This window comes from Protopterus annectens, chromosome 2.part0 (assembly GCF_019279795.1).
Source record: "Protopterus annectens isolate FY-2018-M chromosome 2.part0, PAN1.0, whole genome shotgun sequence".
In the NCBI taxonomy this organism is placed as follows: domain Eukaryota; kingdom Metazoa; phylum Chordata; order Ceratodontiformes; family Protopteridae; genus Protopterus; species Protopterus annectens.
The window spans coordinates 261959728-261977819 of NC_056728.1; the positions used below are offsets into that span (position 1 = coordinate 261959728).

The following is an 18092-nucleotide window of genomic DNA, read 5'->3' on the forward strand; positions in this document are numbered from 1 at the left end:
AAAAAAGGAGGTAATTGTCCCACTGTACTCATCCCTCATTAGACCCATTATAGAATACAACACCCCATTTGGTATGTACCTCTCAAGACATCTGCAACAACTGGAAAGGCCGCAGAAATACCTCATTAAAATAATCACAGGCCTAAAGCAGATGCCCTATGCTGACCGTCCAAAAAAAAACTCCAGCTATACTCTGTCACATATCATCTACACAGAGGCGATCTCTTCTTAACATACAAGGCCATGTCAAACCCAGAGTTGTTGGACATGCTACACTTAAAAGAAATCCCAATCCCTCAGAGCCACATGCTCCAGGGATCTAGACCTTGTCATCACAATGAACAAAACATGCTAGAAGGATAGTTTCCTGACCCAGAGACTCCCCAGACTCTGGAATAGACTGCCTATACATGTCAAGCAGAGCACCTCTTTGGCCCTCTTCAAAAGGAACCTTGACGATTGGATGGGAGATAGGAAATTCACCCCGGGGATCATGTCAGTCGCCCTGCTAGACAGGGGTCCAGGGAAGTAAATATTGTGGAAAGAAATAGCCAGGGAATTGTTATGGTTAGGCTTGTATAGGCCCTAGGGCCAATAGCCTAGTACCACCCTATGAACCTATAAATATAGGAATTGATCAGAGGAGGTTAGAAAAGATTGGGAAGAGAGATTGGATAAGCAATGTTGCAAGGAAACAATGGGAAAACATATGTATGGCTCCCAAATATGCAGCAAAGTGTAGAAGGCTTATGATCTCTGCTTGAAAGTGTTTACATAAGTATTTTCATACCCCAAGCAGACTTCAAAGAATGTTTCCTCAGGTAGACAGCAAATGTTGGAGATGTGATGGGGAAAAAAGAGGTAACTGGGAACATATGTTTTGGAGTGTAATAAGTAGGCAGACTTTAAAATTCTCTATAAAGTACTCTGTTAAAAATATTAGGTGAGCAAATGGCTGCAAATAAGGAAATTATTTTTTGAGTTGGGTTATAGGATCTGAATTGCTGAGACATTGTAAGACCTTATTAAGTTTAGTTCTGGGCGGCCACTGTGGTGCAGCGGTTAGCGTTGTCGCCTCACAGCAAGAGGTTCCCTGGTTCGATCCTCGGCTGGGGTGCCTTCTGTGTGGAGTCTGCATGTCCTCCTTGTGGTCGCGTGGGTTTCTTCCGGGGGCTCCGGTTTCCTCCCACATCCCAAAGACATGCTGTAGGCGGATTGGACACTGTAAATTGGCCCTAAGTGTGAGTGTGTGTGTGTGCCTTCTGTAGAAGGTTGGGCACCAGGCTGGTAACTCGACACTGTAAAACTCCACTGCCAATCATGAGCAGTCATGCGATCCGCTGTGGCGACCCCTAACCAGGAAAAGCCGAAAGAAGAAGAAGAATTAAGTTTAGTTCTGTTGGCTGCGAAAAAAGCAATTAGTATAAAATGGAAATCAGTATCTAACCTAACTGTATTTTAAGTATTGAATATTGTAAATGAGATAAACTGGAAGAGGTATCATTAAAAAGGGAAGGAGCAAAGGAGCAAATTACAAAATAATAAATGGAAATTGTGGGAACAGTACTGCAGTATGATATTCAAGAGGAGGAGGAGTGAGGTTTAAGGGAAAGCAGTAGTTAGCAGTTTATGTAATTTTGGACTAATGATAGTTAAAAACAAAGATACATGATATATAATCTATATAAATGAAAACATGGTAATGTGGTTTGCTTTCTGTGAATGTATGTATTCCTCTGTCTTACGTTATGGTGCAATAAAGGTGCTTAGAAAAGGGAGGGTGGAATTGAGTGGCTGATGCCTGCTAACCTACTCTGAGGGGAAGTAGGCAGTGAACTGGCCTGTGGCACTACCAACACCTGCTGGAGAAAGAAGTACATGACATGCAGCATATGGCCTAGGGATGTGAACGTGATGCTGCCAATCTAATCCTCTCTGGTGAGATTCATGGGGAGTATATAAGAGTGTGCACTTCCACAAAGGAAGGTATTGCAGGTCTTCACTTCTTTGAGTGCACGCATCAGCTGCTAGGGGGCATTTTACGACCATAATAAAGAAAAAAACCCTAATGGCTGCCTGGTTGGTGGCCTGTTCATTCAACTCCAACTCTTCATAGAATGATTGGGCTGCTTTGATTGTAGAGGACTGATGGTTGGTAAGTAGTAGGGGAAGAAAAATCAACAAATCATGCAAGTAAAAAAAAAAAAAGTTTCTGCCAAATCCTAAGGTAGTTATATCATGAACATCTTAAAACTAAGTTGATGTTTTCATGCCTAGAAGGGAAGTCCAAAAGGATTCAAGGCGTGGGAGCCCAGGAGTGGAATGAAGCATTTTGTTAAAATATGTTGAAGAAATATATAGGATTCCAAATGCTGTAGGAAACCTGCAACCACTGTCACTACATAAGAAAAAAAAATTACTAGAATCCCTTAATGAACTGGGTAAGCCATGTTTGTGAGTAAAGCATAAAAATCTATTCCCTCTGTTAAGCATCCTTTTCAAACAGAAACTATTTCAGCAAGTACCATTACACTTTTATACTGTTTCAGTCAAAAATGGTAACTTACTAATGAGTCTTACTCTTTCCCATACATTGTAAAGTGCACTTTGCAACTTGCACTGCATTTTTTTCAGAACAATGTCAAATCCATTGCTTTATTTAAACCACACTGTCTTAATGTGTTGTATCTTAAAATGAAATATGCCCTCATGTAATCCAAGTGCTAAGTCCTTCTGCTTAACTAACATGTTCACCCAAAGTAATCCATTATCACAGCTTTCCCTGGGTATTGGTACTTGAATTTAACCTGCATGCAATACCAGTATTGACTTGCAGGCAGTTCTGCAAGTCCCCAAAACTTGCTAGCACCACCTGTACATTACACCTTGGAATACATGCATGGCAGGTTAAAACTTTGTATTCCAAGCATTTTTCACATTTGATATTATAGGGCCTGCATGTAACAGGGCTATAACAATAAGGCACAGTCTCAAAACAATGAAGATGTTACATTTTTGTCATCTTGTCATTTAAAAAGCTTACATAAAGTAACATCTGGGCTGGATGTTCTTGCATGCAGTTCATAACCTCTGCCATCACTACCACCACTGGCTTCCTTCATCCTGCAGTACAGCTGCAGCTTTATGCAGGATCTGGTGCTGCAGGTAGACAGATGTACTACTTGCATTATTAAGTCCCATGTAGAATTGGAGCATTATATATGCCACAACGGTTTGTTGATTTCAGTGGACTACTGTGTTGCTGAGAATTTTTACAGTGGCATTCAGCACCAGTACAAAAATTGTGTGTCATGGTGAAGAAAAAGAGATTACAGACATGGATTTAGGCATATGGCTTCATGATTCCCTCTCTAACCGACATGGCTTGAGAACAATCGGAGCCTTGATTTTGAAATTAGATGCCATGTAAATGCTTGGAATCTCACAAACTGGATTTGAGCCAGTTTCTTGCATGTGTTCTTAGGCTGGAACTCTAATGCTACTCCGTCTATAAACATGGCTACTGATAAGTTTTCCCAGTGTAACTGGAAACCCAAGATATACTGCAACAAGTTGTAAATGACAGTAACTGTAAAGGTTTGCAGCTCATTTGCATGTGAGATAGCTTATTTTGTTGCAGTATATCTAAGCCTTCCTGCCTCGTACTTTCATGAAACCACACTTTGAGAAGGGAATGATCTTATTGTTACCATATGTAATTAGTTGGTGATTTTTATTACTACAGTATGTGTCTTTACTATGGGGCTAGCAAGGCTTGGTATTGCATTGCTACTTCAAGTACCTCTCTTTAGGGCTTTCCAGGTTCTTGAAGCTTGAAGTTAAGTTTTTTCTTTTCTTCTGGGATCAGTTTGAAAGCATTGCTGTACTTCTAGAGAGAGACTTCAAATCTTGCTGTTGAATGGGGAGGTAAATTTATAACTTCCATCCCTGACTCCTGTACTTAACTTTTCAACATTTTGCATTTTACTTAATTTGAGTTTGTATTCCCCCCAGCTAGCCCTTCTACCCATGATGTCTTCAGGGGATATTGTAGGCATGAGGAGGCTCTGCCCTTGCAAAAATGCTTTAAAAGTGTAATAGCAAGTTTTGGAATTCACTGTAAATTCCTGGAATAACAATTAATTTTTTGAAGTGTAATGATCTGTAGTATTGAGCTTCTTATTTCTGACTGGGAACCTGGTCATGCTGTCCACTGTGCTAGAACTTGAAGTGCAGGGAAAAAACAAATTATACATCCTGATATCAATCTGAGTGATAGTGCTCATATATTTGATAGTATATTAAAAGTTTCGTATCCCAGGTGGTATGATGCCAGCAGTTGTGTCTAAATCATTCTGTTGATGAAGTTCCTTCATTAGGCAGGAGGACTTCCTCTTTAGTAACAGTTTACCTAGACTAAGAGTAGTTAGGAGAGATCCTGTTATTAATTTAAAACAAAAGGGGAGGCTTGTTAATAAACAGACCTTGGGGTACACATTTTTATTTATTTATTTTTTTAATTTATTTGCAGTTGGTTAACCAAGATAGTCCATTGGGCCAATGAGAACCCATTTTCAATGGAGTCCTGGGGAGAAAAGCTCCATGACAAAAAGATTACAGCAGTTTATAAATTAAATTTTTGTTTACAAGACACAACAAAGTTGCAGCAGTTGCAATTAAATTTCTAGGTTACATTTAGTAGAAGACAAAACATTACATTAGTAAATATACAGTTTCTTGAAATGGAGTAGTCCAATTTGAGAATTTAAGAAGTTATTTAAAGTGGCTTAGTATTTGCTAGATGCAAATATGAAGTTAGTGTCTGGGATATATGAGATAGTTGCCTGTAGGAAGTGGAAAATAGGCTATGTGGGGTGGGAGCAGGAGCATTCCCACTTGAACGTTAGATGTGAGTGAAGTGATTTTTTAAAGGAAGGGAGGTTGGCAGTAGTACGGATGGCAGAAGGGAGGGTGTTCCATAGGCGTGCTAGAGCAAAGGACAGGAGGTTTTGTCCTGGGGGGCAAAGGGGTCTGTGTAGTACTATTAGGTTTTGGTTGTTAGATCTTAGGAGTCTTTCTGGGTGGTACATTTTAAAGGTCGAGGAAAGGGAGGGACAGAGGGAGGGGTGAAAAATGAGTTTGTGTGCATAAATAAGCTGAGTATAGGTGAGATAGTTGGGAAGTTTGAGCCAGTTTAGTTTGTGGAGAGATGCACAGTGATGGGTTGATGATTTGTGGCTAGTGGCAAATTTGGCAATTTTATTATAACAAGAGGAGAGTTTTGTCTTGAGAGAGGATTGTTAGGAGAAGGGCACCATAAAGGAGGGAAGGGATGAGGAATGTAGTAGAGAGAGTTAGCTTAGTAGATGTTTAGTTGTAGGTGGGTATTGAATTTAAGCTGGTCATCGATTTGGACCCCTAATAGTTTGGTTTCAGATACAGTTCAAGAGGTGTGTTATTTTGGCTAGTAATGGAGAATAGGTTTCTATCAACGGTGTTGGTTTTAGATGGGGTAAATACCATGAGTTTGATTTTTGATGCATTGAGTGCTAGATGATTGTCTTTCATCCACTGTTCTGTGGTAGAGAAGGCATCTTGAGTTAGCTTTAAGAGAGTGGGGATGGATGTGGCGGCACAGATTATCGTTGACTCGTCTGCATATTGAATAAGGTTAGCATAAGGGACTGAGCGGAAGAAATCATTTATGAATATATTGAAGAGGAGGGGACCCAATATGGAACCCTGGGGGACACCAGTGGGGGTGATACGGAAAGAGGAGAATGCTTTTTTCCACTTGACAGCTTGTTGCCTGTAAGAGAGGTAGCTGGTGAACCAATTGAGAGAGGAAAGGGATAGGTTTAGGTTAGATAGTTTAGTAAGGAGAAGGTTGTGAGAGAAGGCCTTAGAGAGGTCAAGTAAGAGGATAGATGCAATATAGCCAGAATCTCTGGCTTTATTCACAGTTTCCAGGAATGATAGGAGGGCAGTCATAGTGCTGTGACTGGGTCTGAATCCGTGTTGGGTGGGAGTTAATAAGTTATGTAAGAGATAGGGAAGGAGTTGAAGATGGATACATTTTTCTAGGAGTTTTGAGATGGGAGAGAGGATGGCGATGGGACGGAAGTTAGCAATATTGTTATTATTGCCTCCTTTGTGCAAGGGAATGATGAAAGCCTTTTTCCAGAGTTGGGGTACAAAACCTTCTTGGATAGACCGATTGATTAGGATGCTGATGGGGAAGGCAATGGCATCGGCAGCTATGCTAAGGAAGGTTGAGGGAATGTTATTGGGGGCACTGGTGCATGGTTTTAGCTTTTGCAATAATCTTTTATGGTAGAAGTAGGAGTGGGTTGAGAAGATAGGGTATGGGAGAGTGGAGGTGAAGGGGGTGACAAGTATGGAGATGCAGAAGTAGGGGGAGAAGTGTTGTTAGAGAAGGATGAAGTTAGTTTGGAAATAGAGTCTATGAAGAAAGAGTTGAATTGGGAGGCCAGATCTATATCTAGTACATTTGGGTCAGGGCTTGGGTTTTCAGTTGTGCTGGGTTTTAGAAGGATAGTGATGCCTTTCCAGAATTTTTGTGGATTGGTTTTATGGTTGTTTTGAAGTAAGGAAAAGTAATTCTGTCGGTCTGCTGTGATAAGCTTTTTAACTCTGTTGCGGAGTGTTTTGAACTCAATAAGGGTGCTGGGAGTTTTGTTTCTTTGGTAATGTGCCCAAGCTTTGTCCCTAAGGCGCATGGCAGTTACTGTGTTTTTGGTTAGCCAGGGGGCGGTTTTGTTTCTTATTCTTTTGGTTATTATGGGGGCATGACTATCTACTATTTTTAGGAAAGTTGCGTTAAAGTCTGCAACAGCATTTTCCAGGGGTAGAGTTTTTAGAGGGTTCCAGTTAAGTGATTTTAGGGAGTCAGAGGAAACGTTGGGGTTGAAGTTTTTTAGGTAGTGAATGGTGATATAATTATGAGTTACTTGCAAAGGAGAAAGAAGACGCCTTGTAAAGATGGGAAGGTGGTCACTGAGGGAATCAGGAAGAGTCCCACTATCAGGGTAGTAGTGGGGATGAGAGACTAAGATCCAGTCTAGGGTGCTACCACTGGAGAAGTCTTTAGGGCCTGGTAATGGAGTTGATGAGCTGAGAGTAATTATATAGGTTGATATTTAGGGGGTGTTTAGGGGACTGAATGGAGAACCAGTTAATATTTGTGTCTCCCAGGATGATAGTTTCATTACTGATATTGCTAGAAAATCAGGAGAGGATATCCTCCAGTTCTGAGATATTGTCTCCAGGGGGAATGTAAAGGGAGGCTATGCATATGTGTTTGTGTTTAATTGAAATAGAGCTAGTATTAATTCTGCATTGGAGAAGTGGGGAATGGGTTTATTGTAGGGAGTAATGGATAGGGAGGATGAGTAGAGTAGAGCTAGTCCGCCACCCTTTTTGTGTGCTCTGTATTTTCTTATGGTGGAGTAGTTAGGTGGTATTATTTCAGAATCTTTTATATGAGGTTTTAACCAAGTTTCAGAGATAGCTAAGATGTCAGGTTTGTTGTGGAGAAGCCAGGCATGTAGGTTGGGAATTTTGCTAGCTATGCTTTGGGCATTTAGAGAAGCTAGTAGGATGGATTTGGATGTAGAGCAAGGAGAGTTTGGGCTGGGGTTGGGGTGTATATCTCCAGATAAAAGTATGGTTGTTAGATGTTGGATTATGGTGAAGAGGTGTTTGGATTGCTTTGTTTCTAGGTTGCGTACTGTTAGCTTTGTGAGGGCTTTGGAGGTTAGTGGGGAGGTAGAGATTTTATAAGCGGTGATTAGTTTGTAGTGAAAGAATAGATGGTTATTAATTGGATAAAGACCAGGGGATATTGAGATAAAGTGTAGGTGTGTTGTGGGGAGTGAGTTGGTTGTATGAAGGAATGGTGTGTGGGTTATGGTGTTGAGCTGGGTAAGGTATTGGATGCAAGTAAGGGCTAGGAGAAGTAATAGTTAAATTGAGATGTATGTATGTTTTGTAGGCATGTTGAGGCTTTGCTAAGGTGGCTATATGGTGTTGAGAAAGGTATAGGAGTAGGTATTGCCTTATTAAAAGGAAGGGGAGTGGGGTGATAGATGGTATGTAGGGGAGGGAGAAGGAAATGGGTGGTGGTGAAAGGGGTGGAGAGAGGAAGTAGGAGTGGTTAGGTGAGTATAATATAGAGCTATGGGGGTGGGTGGAAATTGGGGGTGTAGGGTATGGGAGCGGAGTGAGCCCGTAGGGCGAAAGGAGCGGGAAGAGGTGAAAGGAAGTGAGGACTCACGAAAAAGTATCACCAGCAGAAACCTAAAGATGAATGAAGATGGGCTACAGTTACTACTGAAAGATAAGTGTGGTTTAGACACTTTTCATACAGGGAAGAATCGGGAGTTTTAGCAAATAAAGTAAATGGGAGGTCTGTCTAGGGAAAAGAGGGGTGTAAGATTTAAGTAATTACTGTAATTCTGCTATAGGAGTTACTACAGTTATATGGTGTGTGATCGTTTGGTGTGGAGAATGCTGCCACCTAGTGGCAAGAGGGAAGGGCCTGTGTGCTCCAAAATAAAATAAAAATGCTACTAAAAGTATAGAGGGGAAAGAATAGCATTCAGGCTGCGGTAGGCTGCTGTCACTCACGCGGAGGTCTGAGTAATAGTTACAGCTGCTTTATTAGGTTACAAGTTTTAGTTTAACACTACATACACTGCGATGTCCTTGTTGTAGTAGCGTTCAGTGGTGCCTAGGTAGCAGGCAGTTCAGGGTGTCGTCTGGTCTTAACAGGGAGGAATTTTTCTTGGGGTTAAATGTATGGAGGGAATACCCAAAACAGCAGAATTGTGATGTCCTTGTTGTAGTAGCATTCAGTGGTGCCTAGGTAGCAGGCAGTTCAGGGTGTCGTCTGGTCTTAACAGGGAGGAATTTTTCTTGGGGTTAAATGTATGGAGGGAATACCCAAAACGGCAGAATTGTGATGTCCTTGTTGTAGTAGCGTTCAGTGGTGCCTAGGTAGCAGGCAGTTCAGGGTGTCGTCTGGTCTTAACAGGGAGGAATTTTTCTTGGGGTTAAATGTATGGAGGGAATACCCAAAACGGCAGAATTGTGATGTCCTTGTTGTAGTAGCATTCAGTGGTGCCTAGGTAGCAGGCAGTTCAGGGTGTCATCTGGTCTTAACAGGGAGGAATTTTTCTTGGGGTTAAATGTATGGAGGGAATACCCAAAACGGCAGAATTGTGATGTCCTTGTTGTAGTAGCGTTCAGTGATGCCTAGGTAGCAGGCAGTTCAGGGTGTCATCTGGTCTTAGCAGGGAGGAATTTTTCTTGGGGTTAAATGTATGGAGGGAATACCCAAAACGGCAGAACTACGATGTCCTTGTTGTAGTAGCATTCAGTGGTGCCTAGGTAGCAGGCAGTTCAGGGTGTCGTCTGGTCTTAACAGGGAGGAATTGTTCTTGGGGTTAAATGTATGGAGGGAATACCCAAAACGGCAGAATTGTGATGTCCTTGTTGTAGTAGCGTTCAGTGATGCCTAGGTAGCAGGCAGTTCAGGGTGTCATCTAGTCTTAGCAGGGAGGAATTTTTCTTGGGGTTAAATGTATGGAGGGAATACCCAAAACGGCAGAACTGCGATGTCCTTGTTGTAGTAGCGTTCAGTGGTGCCTAGGTAGCAGGCAGTTCAGGCTGTTGTCTGGTCTTAGCAGGGAGGAATTTTTCTTGGAGTTAAATGTATGGAGGGAATACCCAAAACGGCAGACAAGAGGCGAAATGAGCAGCCAGCCACAGGACCGATGCAAGGGGTTGAGGACCTTTGTAGCTGCTTGTCTAGATTACTTTTAGGGTGCGTACAAAACTTCATCACAGTAATCTATGTTTTCACCATCCCCTTCCCTCCTCCGTTAAACTAGTCAATGAATTGCATTAATAGGGCTGTACAACAGACAGTTTTATTTTGATGGCAGACTGAACCTAAACTGACCAGGTTGTAGTAAGAAACATTTTACCTGTCATAAATTTATTTAGATTGTCTTGGAACCCCATTGGCTTAATCCGCCAGAGGCACTAACATATTACTAGACACTGTAATCATCAGTAAGCTGATGTGTTAACTGCTATATTCTCCAGTAAACCTGAGCAATTACTGTCTAGTGGTCTGACAAAGGTCATTCAAAAGACGAGCCATTGATATGTTTGTGCCACAGGCACATCCTTTCAGGAAAGCAAAGAAGTTGGTTTACAACTGAAGCTCAATAACATGTTTTTTATGTGTATGTTGACTTGGTAGTAAATGGGTCTGAAGACTAGTTTCTGCTGTGACTAGAACCAAAAGCAAAAACAGTGCATGTGTAACTGTTAATAGTGGGAGATGATTAACAATAGAATAACAATAATAATGCAATGTTTGCATCTTTTGCCAACGTAAGTGTTAAAGTTGTAATCAGTAAATTAATTCAGATACAGAGAATCAAAGAAGCATGAGAAAAAAAGTTTTATATGTGAACAATGTAAATACAGATAACTAGACCTGCACTCTAGTACGTTTGTCAAGTGATTCAGAATAGATCAGTGGAGTATAGTTGAGTAAAGGGCATTCATAGGGATAATTGAAGTGGGTATAATAGTAAATTAACCTCTATCCCTAAAACATTGACTGGAGAATATTTTGTAGTCAAAAGGAGCCCATCTTGGAATATGAAATTGTCTTGATCTTTTTTACAGAGATGTAGGACATGCTGTTCCCCAGCAGATTAAAAAGATGAGAGGTGGTAAGTGTCCTTGGCTGGCTGCTGTTCTCAAACTGCACCAAAAGGAAAGAGAGTTCATCTGACTTCTGTGAAATTAGAATATCCATAGTAAAGAGAACTGATAAAGCTACCTTGTGCTGAAGAAGCCATGCAGAATCCCCATTTACATTGCTAAAACAGTATACCTCAGATGCAAGCAGGTTCATAGGTTCATAGGTTCATACTAGGCTATCTGCCCGAGGGCATTTACAAGCCTAGCCCATCGTTTTGTGGCTTACGCCACCCCTTTAGTATGGGGAACTATACCCATTATTTTGCTGTGCCTCTGTCGAGCAGTGACACTGAGGTAATCCCTGGGGTATATCTGCGATCTCCCATCCATTGGTCAAGATTTCTCTTGAACAAGGCCAGCGAGGTGCTCTGCCTCACATGTACCGGGATTTTGTTCCACAGCATAGGGAGTCTTTGGCACTGGAAAACAGTCCTAAGCTGTTGTTGAGGGTAGGTAGTTAGATAACTGACTGAAGATATGACTTAAGCTTATAGCAGACTCAGAAGAAACTCATGCCAGTCCTTTTTGAATAATTTTATGAATTACTTAATGTTCATCATAATATTCACTATTGCAATAATCTCTTGGGAGTTTCTTCCTGTAGAAGACACAATGACTGGCCTGAATTCCAGTTATTCCTCTTTAGGACCAGTGGACTCTCCCTTACCCAGATGTCAGGATGTACGGAGTTAGTAGATCTCGGTCAGCACCATATTTTACTCTTTTTTTGCTACAGTTTGCAGAAGACTGCGCTATTGTTCCACCATAAAGCTGGAGGTTTTACCTGCCTTAGGATTTCAGTTAACTACCACTCTGGCTAACATTTTCTAACCTGTTGCATTTTGCTTTTTATAACGCTAATATGTGAAGAAGTTTGTCAAGAATAGATGTGTGATTCTAATGAAGAAAAAATTAACACAAATTAAAACACAAGTGGAAGGCCTAAGGAAATGAACAGCTACAGATAAAATCCAGAAGAACTTTAATCTAGAAACTTTTTGAAATAAAAACTTGTTTAAAACTATGAAAGATAAGCGTTTTCGTTCACAAAAATACATGAACTTCATCAGAAAAAATTTACACAACTGTATGAAACAAACTCCATATAAAATATTTCACGATAAATGTAGTTAGGTCTGGAGTATGGCATGCCCCGTTGTCCTCATCGTGCTCATTTCAGTGTCAGAATACTCAAGCACAAGGCTAAATATCTCTGGGGCTAATTAAGACTGAAGAGGCTGTCTGCCTGATCCCATACTTTCAAAGCATCAGCCATATCCACCCCTGTCCTCCTGCCCAAAAAGATAAAGTGTTTGGAAGAAAGGCCGATGTAAAAAAAAAAAAAAGTCAGGCAAACTCAAAAAAGAGTTATTGGGGGATCCTCAGTACCATAACACACTGAGGGAACATCTGCGACTCAGCTAAGCTTCTCCGTACCACTGTCCCCTAAGTGCCACAAATTCTGTAAGGATAGGGGGTGAATTTGACCTCTTCATTAAACAGTTGGAAGCATATTATAAGGCAGGGTACTGACTTCATTTCCAAAACGGACCAGAGTTTTTCTGGCATTCTGACTGTTTCCAGGGAACAGATACACCCATGCCCTCTCACCCATCTTGTATCAGGGAACCATAAATGGGGTCCCAAAAAGTAAGAAGGCGCAGAAATCTATTCCAGGCTTTTCTGGTTTTGAGAAGGTAAGGAAGGAATCTAAAGACCCGTTTGAACTTGTGAATACCAAACAAGTTCTAAAAGTCCCAAAATTCATGATACTACACTTAACAGTGCCCTGTACCTCTCCTCCTTCTGAAAGCCCGTCTGGGCACCCTGATCCTAAAGAATGCCTACCTCCACATACCCATACCCATAACCAGACAAGACAGTAAGTTCCTTATGTCCAAAGTGGGGGGCTCCCTTTACCAGTTTATCCCCATGTACATTGGCTTGCCTACAGTACCCAGGTTGTTTACCGCCTGACTTCAGTATTTGCTTATCACAGAACCAAGGGCAATCATATCGATACATACATGTAGGACTGACCAGTACAAGCACTTTTCCTGGAGGAAATATAGAAGGTTATACAACTTACCCTGTCATACTTTCTCTGAATTTCCTGAAGGCGCACCTACTACCTATAAAATGAGTACTGTTTCTAGGGGCAGGGTGCTCAGCTAGTTACGATTAACAATTTTACTGTTCAGATCTTGCAGTAAAACCTTTTCCTTTCTCTTTTGTTTTCAGTGACATATTTCTTAGCAGCTTGAATTATGTACTCGATTCTACAAACATTCCCTCCCTCCAAGTAAAAGACAAGAAATGACTGACAATGTGATGTTTAGTAGTCCTTGTTGAGTTGAGAATCTTGATGGATTTGTGCCTACAGCAAAGAAGTGTCAGGTATAACGATCTAGTTTGACATTTCTTTAAAAAATTGTAAGATTTTGTGAAAGTGCATATTCAGTGGATTGTAGGTGGGTTTTCCATGAAACACAAAATAATAGATGGCCCCGCACTTCGGTGCATACCCAGAATGTAGATGCAGCTGTGTTTTTAGCCTTTGCAGTGCCTGATAGGCCCAATTTTGTCATAAGTTTAGTCCCATTATATACATAAATTATTTTGTATTGTTGCAGATTTCTCCATCTGTATGAATTGCTAAGAAATTAGTAACATCTTTCTGTGAACCACTGTACTATTGCTGCTTGGTTGATGTCAACATTTTGAACACCTGGCCCTTTGTGTGTCCTCATTCCGCAGCCTGAAGCTTTATAAGAGAGTTTGAAGCCATCTCCACAACATCATGTCTAGTGACAGGGAGAACATTATAGGCTAATTGTACCACTTTACTAATTTATTTTTCTCTGTTTCTGGAATAGAGGTAATGCAACATGAAAGCGTGTTGCAAGAGTGTCGTTCATCAGTAATGTCTTTAATGTTCAGCTGTTAATTCCCACAGTCTGTGCTAAAATATGTGCTCAGTGAGGTTTCATGCTATCGCTTTCAAGCTTCCATACAAATACAGCAAAGAACAACAGTCTGTGAGGTATGCAGTTGTCTTTTTCTGACAAGCTTTTCATGTGTTTGAGATTTTTTCTGAAACAGGTCATCACAACTGAGGGGTAATGCTGCTGAGTGCATGTAGGGATATGATGCTGTTTGCTTGTTAAACACGCTTTGATTAACAAGCAAATGGCATTATACCCCAGCACTCATTGTACACATCTCCACTCTATCATTCATGTTAACTGCATTCTTTTCTCTTCCATTGCTTCACTCATGCATCCTTCTCAGAGGTCTTTCTTATCTACAGCCTGTGTGTGTAAATTGTACATGGATAGTAGGCTTTTTGAGAGGGTGATGGGGTGAAGGGAATGTATCCTACTGTCTGGAATGCCTCTTAGTATGATATCTTTATTCTTAAATTTCTATAAATTGATTTTTTTTTGTTATTGCACAATGTTCTTTATAAAGAACTAAAGTGACTTATGGGCAATATTTGTGTTTGATGTTTGTAACTCTGGTCTGAACTTGAGAAAGAGGTTCCCCATGGATCAGTGGTCTACACCAGTTAACTAATTTAGCTTGCTTAACTAACTTTAACTAGCTAACTAGCAAATTAGAGCTTGGCTCCTTATCCGGATATACACTAGTGTCACTGTTCAGAGAGCTTGTATTACTGTTTGACGCAGTGTTTGTATTTGTGCACATTCATACTTGCATGATCTTTGCATGGGAGTATATTTTTGGTTCTCATTTTTCATATTGTTTTATTTTATTTGCAATAGGCAGAGAACACTGTTTCAGCTGAAGCACTGACATAAATGACACCTACTTAATCCTTAGTACAGTTGGCCTCACTGATATTGATAAAAAGATCTGAGAGGGAGACGTGTGTGACAGTAGTTTTGAATGAATGTAGTAAATGTGCATTGTTTTTCATTGCCATTTTTATCATATTTTCTGATGTGCTGAAAACCCTTTTAATTGCCTTTTTATCATATCCTGATGCAGATAATTAAGATGGACAACTTAGCAAGAACTTGTGCAAATTTGACATCATATTTAATTTTTATTGTTCATTACTCTGAATGCTGGAATCCTGTTGTTTCTTCTTAATCTTGCAGGACCTAAAACCTGATATTGTTACCAAAATGGCACTTCAGAAAGATATAAGCTTTGAAAAGGTCTGCAAAAAGGTAAGACAAGTTAAATGGAGCTGTGGTGGTTATGATAATTAAATTGGCATGCTTTCCCTCTTGATTATTTTGTTTTATTTTACATTTCTTTTACCGGAGCAAAACTCTGATCAAAACTGATCATTTACAGGTACTGCCCAGGTGAAATAATTTATAAAGAAGAAAGAAGTGTAACAGAGAGGCAGCATACAGTACATATCAGAAGTAGAACAGAATGTGACAGTGTATAAGAAGAAAACTGTACCACAGCAATTGATTACAAAATCACCACTGACTCTAAGGACAACAACAAAGCATTCTATAGCTATGTCAGGAATCTCAATGGCAACACCCAGATCTACTCTGAGTTAAAGTACAACGGCACAAAAATTACAGAACCAACTGATATTGCCAACATCCTGGCAGATAGGTTCAGTGCTAACTTTACCCCCCCCCCCCTCACCCCCTAAAGGGCCCATATCTATACAGGAAGAATGCAGAGGCCCTGTAATCACAACTATGCAGGTAAAAGCTGCACTCTCAAAAGCCAAAAACACAGCATCCATGGGACCAAACAACATCCCATGCTGCGTTTTACACGAACTTCAGAACAAACTGGCTTCCCCACCTAAGCAGCATGTTCAATCATAGCCTCACATCAGGCTTTGTGCCCACTGAATGGCGCACAGCAACAGTTATCCCACTCCATTCCCCACCTAAGCAGCAGGTTCAATCATAGCCTCACATCAGGCTTTGTGCCCACTGAATGGCGCACAGCAACAGTTATCCCACTCCACAAAGGGGGAGCCAACACTGATCCCGGGAACTATTGCCCTGTTAGCCTGATGAGCCTGGTCTGTAAGGCCATGGAACGTATCATCATGGAACTCATAAACAAAGACATTGCTAACCTCCAAACTGTGGACCCCACTCAGTTCAGATTTGTGAAAGGCAGATCATGCCTCCTAAACCTAATCGACTTCTTTGAGGCAGTCACCAAAGTTGTAGACGAGGGTAAGGTGGTTCATACAGCCCATCTTTACCTCGCCAAGGCTTTTGACACCATCCCCCATTCTGGAATTATAGATAAACTCACTAAACTAGATGTAAATCCTTATGTCACAAGATGGGTTGCCAACTGGCTCACCTGACAGAAGCCATACTGTAAAAGTTGCAGACTCAAAATCTGACTTCAAACCAGTTACAAGTGGAATACCACAGGGTTCAGTCCTGGGACCTCCCCTGTTTGGTATCTACTTCTCTGAAGTATAGGCTAACACAGAATGCCTTTGGCTAACGAAGTTCGCAGATGACTGCAAACTAGGAGCCATAGTCTAGTCCCCAATTGATGTGGACATCCTACAGAAGGGCCTCACTGAGACAGATGCCTGGTGTCAGAGCCAAGACTTCAAGCTCAGTGCCAAAAAGTGCATTGTCGTCCCCTTTGGTAAAAACTCTGTACCCATGAACTACCACATAGGCGGTAGTCTACTTAACGCCGAATGTGTGATAAGAGACCTTGAGACCCAGGTGGACAATAGTCTCTCTTTTGATAATCACATCGCTACAGTAGTCAGGAAATCCTTCTATGTGGCACACCTCATCACAGAAGGGTTCTCATCCAGGAAAAAAGAGGTCATTGTTCCCCTCTACTCGACACTCATTAGACCCATTATAGAGTACAATGCTCCTTTTGGAATATACCTCACAAGACAGCTTCAGCAGCTGGAAAGGCCACAGAAGTACCTCACAAAGAGGATTACTGGCCTCAAACAGATGCCCTACACTGACTGTCTCAAAAAACTCCAGCTTTACTCCGTAGCAGATAGTAGATAAGCCAGGAAACGTGTGTGTGTGTGTGGGGGGGCTGCGGGCATGTCTTCAAGTAAGTTACGGATTTCTTTATGTGATATTTTTTTAAGTAAGGTTGGATGATGGGGAGGGGGTTCTGGGGGAGAGGACTGGAGAAGGGAGTGGCGATGCTGTTAGTAATTTTGGAAGGGTGGCCAAATTCTCTGACAAAGTCTGAGCAAGTGGATTAACTAGATATGTATATGTAGTTACAGATTACTTCAAGTAAGGGATAACAGGTAGTTTTGTTTTCTGCCCTAAGACGTTATACACCGCTTTTTAGAGAAGTTCATTGTGGTGTATAATTGAGTATTTTTGTCTATGAATACTTCATTGCCGTGCACCTGAACATGTTAACCCCCTTATCCACAGAGCACAAAGTCTTTTTTTTTTGATATTGCAAAAATACAGATATTTATGTGATACCATTAGGCTGCCAAGGTATCAGTACTTCCTTTTAGAAGAGGCAGCCGTGTCCTTTGTCTCTCTGAAACCATGTTCTTTCAGTGCATGGAAACAAATCTGCAAGTTAAACCTCTGTGAATATCATGATATCATAGTTAAAGTGACTTACTCAGAGGAGTTCTAATGTATATTTTAATTTGTTCATAAAATTTCACACGAGTTGCAGTAGATGTTATTTGATAAGTGAATGACTGGACATGTCCAAAGGACCCTCTTCTGCCACAACCTAGGCCAGAGACAAAATGCAAAACATTCAAGCAGAGTCGAGTATACATGCAAAAAGAGATGATTAAAAATATGATACGTAGCATTCAGAATGGATAATGCACAGTAAGTAAATTCAAACATCTTTATTCGAGTAAGTTTGTGTGCACTAAAGCCATTTAAATGTTGTCAAACAATGTAATTTACCCTTTTTCGGTACAGCATTTGACAAGTTGATGACCTTAATATTAAGTATGTATAATAATTTCTACTTTACAGATATTTTTTGGTGGTCTTGCAATTTTGTTTTATATGAGAATGTGCCACATCTGTAGTGCTGTTACATCAGTTTGCCTGCTTACTCAGCTTAGCATATAACAGGAGTCATACTTGACATACTTTTCCATAGTTAGGAATATTTATTTTTTAAGGATTTAAGTGGTTCCTTATTCAGTAATATGTCTGCGGATGAGGATTAGCCTGTAATGTTCTTTGTTAGGGTTACTGTGAGTTTTCATTGTGTGATACCTTAAACCTCCTGTAATAGAGACATGTGATATATGCAAATGAACCCTTAAGGTCATCAAGTGTTTC

At 40.8% G+C, this 18092-nt stretch overlaps 1 protein-coding gene across 4 annotated transcripts in view; it reads left to right on the forward strand.

Annotated features, from left to right (window-relative positions):
* SRFBP1 (serum response factor binding protein 1) overlaps positions 1-18092 on the forward strand; it is a 1736845-nt gene that overhangs the window by 777225 nt on the left and 941528 nt on the right. For all 4 annotated transcript variants that reach the window (XM_044060738.1, XM_044060735.1, XM_044060736.1 and 1 more), the window contains one exon: positions 14928-14999. In XM_044060738.1, the coding sequence (XP_043916673.1) occupies positions 14928-14999 (72 nt within the window). The remainder of the gene's footprint in view (positions 1-14927; positions 15000-18092) is intronic.